At 35.6% G+C, this 9,139-nt stretch overlaps 1 protein-coding gene across 1 annotated transcript in view; it reads left to right on the forward strand.

Moving 5' to 3' along the window:
• LOC107692681 (protein sidekick-1-like) overlaps positions 1 to 9,139 on the forward strand; it is a 231,304-nt gene that overhangs the window by 154,541 nt on the left and 67,624 nt on the right. Inside the window, exons 13-15 of the mRNA XM_016491846.1 lie at positions 655 to 757; positions 1,965 to 2,138; positions 5,833 to 5,969. Of these exons, the coding sequence (XP_016347332.1) occupies positions 655 to 757; positions 1,965 to 2,138; positions 5,833 to 5,969 (414 nt within the window). The remainder of the gene's footprint in view (positions 1 to 654; positions 758 to 1,964; positions 2,139 to 5,832; positions 5,970 to 9,139) is intronic.

Here is a 9,139-nt window from a genome sequence, read left to right on the forward strand (position 1 = left end):
TCTTCCTCAAGATGTACGCAGTTCTGTTTATTAACCGCTAGAGAGGCAAAACTTACGGACTGCAGCTTTAACTAAAATTGAAATTAAAATGAAATCCATCAAAAAATGAATAAATAAACATTTTTTGTTACTTGAAATAAACGTTAACTGAATTGAAAAAGGTTGCCAAGGCACGTTGATGTAATAAAACAGCTAAAACTAAAACTGAAATAAAATGAATAAAACTATATAAACATGAAAAACGACTAAAATGCTAGCTAAAATTAAAATGGAAAATATAAAATAAAAACTGAATCAAAATTTTAATAAAAATTAGAATAGTATCTCAATGATACTAAACTAACACACTCTGTGCATTAACTGGGAGAAAGCACTTAAATGTTGAAAATATTACATGCATTAGCTTTAATCAAGTCAATTGGACCCAGTGGGTTGTGTGTGAGAGAGAATTTGTTCATTTGCTTAGCCGTACTATATGGTCATTGAGACGCAGTGTGAATATTCGAACGTTCATGCTTTGTAAATTTCATTCTGTTTTGCTAATGAAGCTGTCAGTGGGAATTACCTAATAGGGTTAAAAGAACTGTGAATAATGATGTTGATAATGATTAAACTGTGGCGTGAATTTGTCCTAAACTGCATTTTATTAATCAGGTCGAACCTTCATTTCAACACCCCCTGAGGATCAGCGTGTCATCAAGGGAACTACCGCTGTGTTGAACTGCGCCACAATCCACGACCCCAGAGTCACCGTCAGGTCAGAGCTTGAGCTCAGATGCATTTTGACATTTAAATTTCTCAAACTTAATAATATTGTCTCTGCAAGGTCTGCATTGGTTTTTGCTAATTAGTGATGCTACAGTAAGTCAAGCATTGCTGTTGCTATTACTCAAATCCTGCTCACCCCGCACAACTTGTGCTACAGACATGAATGATTCCTTAAATCGTGCCACTTGAGTTCTTTTCTAAGCTATTTGAAGGTAGACTTGAGGCGGATGAGCTATGATGTAAATGCTGAATAAATTCCCACAGCAGATGCACATCAAAAACAAGTCATGTGACTGAATAATTTGTGCATAACTTATTTTTATTGTGTGCCAATTACCTAGGAACGTGGAATGGGAGCACTGATTATTCACAAGTTGTTTTTGCAATATTCATGTTAAAAATATTACTCAATATATTGCTGAATAAATTGATCAAAAGTTACAGTCAAGCACTTTCAGATTGTTAAAAAAATTATGTTACAAATAAATGCTGGTCTTTTTATTCATCAAATCAACATATTGGATCATATAAGGATCATGTGACACTGAAGACTGGAATAATGGCTGCTGAAAATTCAGCTTTGCATCACAGGAATAAATCACTTTTAAAAATATATTAAAATAGAAATTTAAATTGTAATAATATTTCACAATATTACTGTTTTTACTTTATTTTTAATCAAATAAATGCAACCCTAGTGAATATAAGCGACTTCATTACAAAACATCTGAAATAAAAAAATCTTACCAACCCTAATGGAAAATGACAAATATATTGATTTTTTTTTTCTAAGTGTAATTAGTCATGTACTGTTGCTGCTGCCAAAACGGTTTATTTTTAAGCTTGTCCCTGCTGAAAAGACCTGCATGAATGTCAAGTTTATGGTGTTTAGTGCCAGTTTATCTATAAAACACAATATTTACTGCTAACTAGCTATGATAGTTGAACCATTTAACCATTCTGGCAACCACAAAACACAAACATATTTTTTATTAGGGATAGTTTACATTAGAGACAGCTTACCCTGTCTCTATCCTCCTTGTTTAGGTCATTATGAAGCGTATAAGGGAAAGAAGCCGTCATATGGCATTTGATGTTGTTCTGTCTCAGGAGGCTAAGTGCATTTTCTGCAGGTCTTTGGAGTGTGATATTTTTGGTGGATTATGAGTCATCATAAAGAGTCTTATTCTCCTCAGATATGCATGGAAGAAAGGAACCAAGCCGCTGAGCGTGTCGACTGGTGGGCGAGTGTCAATGAAGGAAGGTTCGCTCCACATCAGCCAGACGTGGTCCGGAGACATCGGAGACTACACCTGCAGGGTCATCTCACCTGCTGGAAACGACTCGAAAACCGCCCGACTGGAAGTCATGTAAGCGGAAATAGACACACAGAGATCCTCACCAACATGCACGCTCGATACGATGCACTCAGAAGCGAATACACTTGTACAGTTCACGCTGTTGGAGTGCTATTATAGGAGGAAGATGCTTGGATCTCAGCTGCAGTTTTGAAGCCAAGACAACCATCCAAAAATGGGCTGTAATGATAGGACAGAGGATGGAGCAGCTGTGATTGTGCATGCGTGTGTGTGTGTGTGGCGGGAGGAAGATAAAGCGAGAGTGGAATAAGATAGGCCTGATGCCCAAGGCCAAGATCAGCTCCTTTGACGACTAGCCAATGTTGCTACACTTCTGTGGCATCAGGAACTAATTAAACACACACACACACACACACACACACACACACATGCACGTGCTTAGATATTAATTACTGCTTCTAGAAGGCTGAATGTTGTTCTCCCACAGATTGTCGTATGGATGGATGCAGAGGAAATATCATTGATCTTTGAAGTTAGATGAAATACACAGAGAAACACGAATGACAGGTGGAGTGTGGTGCTTGTTTATTTGGATGCGTTTGAAAATATTATTCACAATCAGAAAGATGTAAACATACCAGATCGACCTAAAGGCCTAAAAATGTGCCCTTTGTGTCAAAAGTCTTTCTTAACCAAGTAATGATTGCATGTGCATTACATGTACACTACGCTTTTATTCAGGAAGAGTGAATTAAATTGATTAGAAGTCACAGTAAAGACATTTATAATGTTACAAAAGATTTCTCTTTCAAATAAATGCTGTTCTTTCGAACTCTGTTCATCAGCGAAACCTGAAAAAAATGGATCACTGTTTCCCCCAAAATATTAAGTGACACAACTATTATTTTCAATATTAATAATAACAAGAAATTATTTCTGAAGGATCGGGTTTCCCAAACACTCCCCCATCCACCATTGGTCAGCCAAACAGATAGCCCCGCCCCAAACTCATGTCATTGGTTAAGCCAAATGCTGCTGTGTTGCTAGTTTTTGGTGTAAATCAACCTACAGTACAAGCTTGAATATTATTCTTATAAAAAAATTTTAAAAATGTGCCTAAAAAATTGTGAGTGTAGCTTATGGAATCGCATCACAGATCAACTGTGAGAAAAATGTAAAAATATTACAAATCATAAATCATACAAAATCTAACTGTAATAAACGGTATGATTCGCAAATGAGCTTACAGGACTGCATTGTCACACAGTTCTTTTAGTACTACTTAACAGAATGCATAATAAAGCAATAGTTAATTTAAGACACGTTATTCTGTGAGAAAAACCGGGTTTCGGCTGGCTCTAGAAAAAGACTCCTAACAGCTGACATTTAAATTATGAGATACAAATTGAAAACACATGCGATTTGAATAATAACAATAATACCTTTGACAGTCACATTAAGATAACAGAGCACCACAATATACTCCTACCTTTAATATTCCAGCCTGCAAACTCTTTCGAAAGAAAACTCATCAGACGGTTGAAGGAGAGGCAATGCTTCACATGCTAATGTGATTTCACAGACTTTCAAGTTAATCTCATGCAGTGGACAGGTCCTCTTATTAACACATGTTAGACAACGGCAGAGCAGTTCCTTGCTTAAAACAATATTAGCTGTTATTGCATATTTAGGCTGTTGTGACAGATGGGCATAAATTCTCACACACATATTACAAGCATCTGCAAAGGACATAATTGTATTACGTGATATTGTAATGTAGTTTTCATAAATGTAATGCTGTTGAAGAAACAGTGGAACTTTTTATCTTGAACAGTAGAAAGTAAAGTTAAAGGGATGGTTCACACAGAAATGAAACTTCTGTCATTTTACTCAACCTCATATTGTTCAAAATCCAGATGACTTTCGTCTGTGGAAAAACAGAAGGAGGTACTAGGTTAAATGTTCATGCTGCACTTTAACCATATGTGCTGCTTCTCAAGCTCCAAAAATGACCAAAAAGCTCCATAAACGCACAATAAAGTAATCAGTTTTGCACTTTTTATTGTCATGAGACTGCGGCTCTGACATTTTTCAAAATATCTTCCTTTGTGTTCCACGCATGATATAAAGTCAACAACATTAAGGGGAGTAAATGAAAGCAAAAATTTGGATTTTGTTTGAACTATTAATTTCATGCTTTATTATTCACAAGTAAGTCTTATATTTTAAGTTATTTTTTAAGCCAACATGGTTTTTTTATTGTTTTTGTGACACATTAACATTTTTTAAACTTAAGCACAAAGGTTAAAAATTCTACCTAGTAACTAAAAAATATAACACTTCTTTTTGTGAAAGAATCTTTCTTGTACCTAAGCTGCTCAAGATCTTATTGAGACACCACAAACCCCTTGCAGACATGAAGAACACTTTTTGCTTGCAGAAGTTTTTTTTTTTTTTGTGATATTTCTATCTACCCACCATTTGTCCTCCACAGAACCCCAGAAGCACCGATTTGAAAGTGCACGCTGCAACAAAGACACACATCTACAAAGTGACTTACATGTATTTGAACATATAAGCCTAAGGGCTATTTATGCTATTTGAGTTGAGCGTCTCTATTAGTATTGCTCATAGTTTAGGTGAGAGATTTGAACTCATAACCCTAATAAACTTGACTCATCCTACACCGTATGTGCAACAGACATGAATGATATCTCAAAACTGACTTGCCAAATGGGGGGGGGGAAACAACAAGACAAAAATACAAAAAAGACAATACAATAATACTTTCAATATTTTACATGAGAAGGAACAAAATTTAAAGGAATAGTTCATCTAAAGATGACAATTTTAGGTGCCATCCAAGATGTAGATGAGTTTGATTCTTCATCTAAACAGTTTTGGAGAAATTAGCATTATATCACTTACTCACCAAAAGATACTCTGCAGTGAATGGGTGCCGTTATGATGGATAGAGGAATTGTATTTTAGCTGGAAGCAACAGTTTAAACAGGTTAAATACTTCTTACTGATGGGTTTGTTTATTACAAACATACAGCTTTTCACTTCACAAAATGATAATTGATGGACCGGAGTCTTGTAGATTATTGTAATGTTTTTATCATCTTTTTGAACTCTGATCAGGACGGCACCTATTCACTGCAGAGGATCGATCCATTTATTTCCATAAATTTCTCCAAATATGATCCTATGAAAAAACAAACTCCAACTTGGATGGCCTGATGATTTTTGGGGTGAACTATTTTTTAGGTCGAAATTTGAAAACGGTTTCTTAAAATATAAACCTTATGTAGCTCCACCCCTTTTCAGCACTGTGCTCATTATCTTCTGTCTTCTGTTTATATTTCCACAGCATGAAGTTAAGGTCATGCAAATTTATAAATGAACCGCTCATTTTTTTTTTTTAATTCCCAGTGTCCCATGCCATTTATGACATCCGCTTCGAACATTACAATGCTCATGATAACTTTCGCTAATTCTGCAATAAGTAAATGCAATTCACCAGCTAATTACTTCAACAGCGATGCTATAGAGCTACTGCAAAAACTGAAGTTCAAAGTCAAAATTCTCTGATTCATCAGGTCTATATTTCGATGTGATAGAAAACTGTTCCCTGAATTGAATTCAAATTTGAATTTGAATTGTGTTTGGATATACCACATTGCAAAATGCACATAAGCATATTTTGATTCATAATTTGGCTTTCTCTCTCTCTCTCTTTCAGAGAACTTCCCCATTCTCCACGTAACCTGCAGGTGGCTCTGAATGAGACAGACAGCAGAACAGTTCTTCTGTCATGGGTTCGGCCCTTTGATGGAAACAGTCCTCTCCTGCGTTACATCATTGAGCTCTCTGAGAACAGTAAGTGTGTGTGCTATTTATATGAGCTTTGGCATATGGTTTATTAAACTTAATGCACCTTAGCTGCAGCTTTCAATTAAGCTGGTTTGCAGCCAGTGGATTCTACGGAAGAAGGTCTTTCTCATTTACCTCTTGCTGTCTTCCTCCTTAAGACAGACAGGCTGAAGTGAGTGAGAAGAGAAGAGAAATGGAAGTTGATTGTAATGGAGGGTAGTGGGAGGAGGTTTGTTTTCACTGTATTAAGCCAAGACTCTGTTATTGGTGGAAGATGAATGCTGGAAGAGATAGTGACGGGAAACGCAGAGAGAGAGATTGATTTGTGTATCGTCAAAGGAAAGACAATCAAAAATGTGGGTGGGGCGGAGGTGCTGGATGTCTAATAAACACCAAGATCTCTCTCTTCTCATATACACAAACGTACAAACACACAGAGTTGATTTTCAGTAAATCCAAATGATCACACACTCTTTTTTTGATGGTTTTGTGCGTGAGTGTGTGTCTGTATTGGTATTCATGTGTGTCTCTGCGGCTTAATATGTACTGTTCCTGTTGAATTTGTGATTTATTTTTTGCAGTTGCTCATAGTTTCTGTCTTCTCTTCTCTTGGGTCTGCTTGAGTGGCATCTAAATTGTTCATTGATCTGCTTCCCATCATTTTTAATGTACTGCAAACGCACACACAAACACACACTCTCATTTATTGGGTGTTGTGGGTAGTAACGCCTCCAGAATAAACAACAGCACGGTCAGATTCATAATTTACCCAACTGCTGTAAAGAAACAGATGATTCAAACAACTCATAATAAATCAAGTAAAATAAGAAAAATAAAAACAATACTCCCCTTTGACACTCTATTTGACCTGTTGTCTTTAGGATTGTGAAATAATCTAGTCAGACTAAATAAATGTGGTAAAAGCAGCCATGTTGTCTTTATTATTTCTCATTACATTTATATGTAAGGTTTTACATTATAGCGAGCCTGTTGAATGTGATTTCAGTTGAGTTTGTGGTAGTGGCAGAAATATGTATTGTCCAGAAAAATTAGTCGGAGATTATTATTAACATCAGCCAATGTATACACAATATCAATTTACAATTCACAATTCTTAATATTTACAATTAAGATATCCTCTGCTTATATTGATGTATGTATACTGAATTAAATTCTTATAATAATGATAATAATTATAAGAAATGTTCAGCTTTGCCATTACTGAATTTTGAATTGTAGTGATCATATTTTTAATGTTTACCGCTTAACATGTTTCCAGTTAATTGGTTAAAATTGGTCACAATCCCACATGCTAACTCACATCACCATTGTTGGGTGTAATGCATTACAAGTAGGGCTGTCAGTCGATTAAAATGTTTAATCTAATTAATTACATGAGGTGTCGATTAATTAATCGAATTAATCGCAAATTACATTTGCCTATAAAAATAGCCCCAAAAGATTATTTAATGCTATTTTTGTGTTAAATGAGAAAGTATTAAGTAGACATTACAAATAGTAGCTTTAGAAATAAATATTTTATTTGATTCAACATAAAAATGTATTACATATAGGGCCTAAACGTTTAGGCTACAACGGACCAATATAAACTATGGAAAAGAAGATAATTTGAGAAACATCTGTTTTTTTTTTTTTATTCATGCAATGGAAGTCATAGGTAACCAAAACAGCTACCAACAGTCTTCAAAATACCTTTTTTATGTTCTACAAAAGAAAGTCATTCAGGTTTGGGTAAATGATGACATGATTCAAATTTTTGGGGTGAACTATGCCTTTAATTTTTTCCCCTTTTCCCCCCCTTTTTTAAATTAAATAATACTCTAAATAAGAAACTAAAACTGACAGTAGGTGGCGGTAAATGTCTTTATGAGTCTTTAACTTGATTCATTCAAACGGCTGATTAATTCAGGAATTCAGTAAATGGCTCGCTTTATGAATTGGCCTTTGAATCAATGATTTGAATCAGTTGAATCAATGGTTCACACGATTCATTCAAAACGGAGATTCATTCAGAAACTAAACACCGCTTTGTTGCTCGGAGACGCACAACAATTCTGCTATGGCTTTAAAGGTAATATGTTCTCTGCAAAATTGAGCAAAAACACATAATATTGTGTTTAAAATATAACACAATATCAACTTCTTATTTACTGAACTGTTGTATAAATTCACATTTGCACTCATTATATTTGGGACAAAAACAACACTCGTGTGATACAGCTCTCCCTACTCCTGTGTTATCATATTATATAAATATGAGACAAAAACTCATACAGGAGCATTTTTGCCCCAATATCTAGAATTTTAGGACATAACTGCATTTAAGGAGTTGTTGCCCTGCATCATATTTGTCAGCAGTGACGCGTTAAACTGACATCCCTAATTACAAGTAATGCCAGTTACATAATGAGATTACTTTTTTCAAGTAACTAGTAAAGTAATGCATTAGTTTTAAATCTACATTAAATATCTGAGTTACTTTGTTTTCCCATTTATTCAGTGAAAGCTCTCCTGTCCCGATGTTAAAAGAAATTGGGAGTGAGGTGCTGTAACGCCCCTGTGGACTGTTTGTTGTGGTTTCTTCCCTTTGTGTTGGTTTAGCCCGTCTAATGATTAGTTAATCACCGTCATTGTGCTCACCTGTCTGCCTCTAATTATTCACCCCATATTAGTTCCTGTCTGTCTGACCATTGGTGTCGGTTATTGTTAATGTTACCCCGAGTGTGTGTCTCACCTACCTGAACCTGCCTTGTTGTGTCTACAATAAATGTCATTATTGGAATCCTTGTCGTCCTCGTCGTCCTGCCTGCCTCCACACACCCGATTCCGTGACAGGTGCATAGGCAGAGGCACTTCTTTCAGGCTGAGGCTTATTCGTTTCATTTTTGGTGTGAAAATACCCTTACAGTTGCCAAAAATATAACTTTTGGGTTTTTTGTTATTAAAAAACAAATAAGCAAACCCAGCTCAGCCCAGGTGAAAGTAACGTAATGCATTACTTACCATAAAAAGCAACTAAGTAACGCAATTAGTTACTTTTTATGGAGTAGAGCAAAATTGTAATGCATTACTTTTAAAAGTAACTCTCCCCAACACTGGCTTATATAACCAACTGCTAAAAGTTATGCAGGATAAAAAAGTTAATGCCACCTACT

This window comes from Sinocyclocheilus anshuiensis, unplaced genomic scaffold (assembly GCF_001515605.1).
Source record: "Sinocyclocheilus anshuiensis isolate Anshui unplaced genomic scaffold, SAMN03320099.WGS_v1.1 scaffold50, whole genome shotgun sequence".
Lineage (NCBI taxonomy): Eukaryota > Metazoa > Chordata > Actinopteri > Cypriniformes > Cyprinidae > Sinocyclocheilus > Sinocyclocheilus anshuiensis.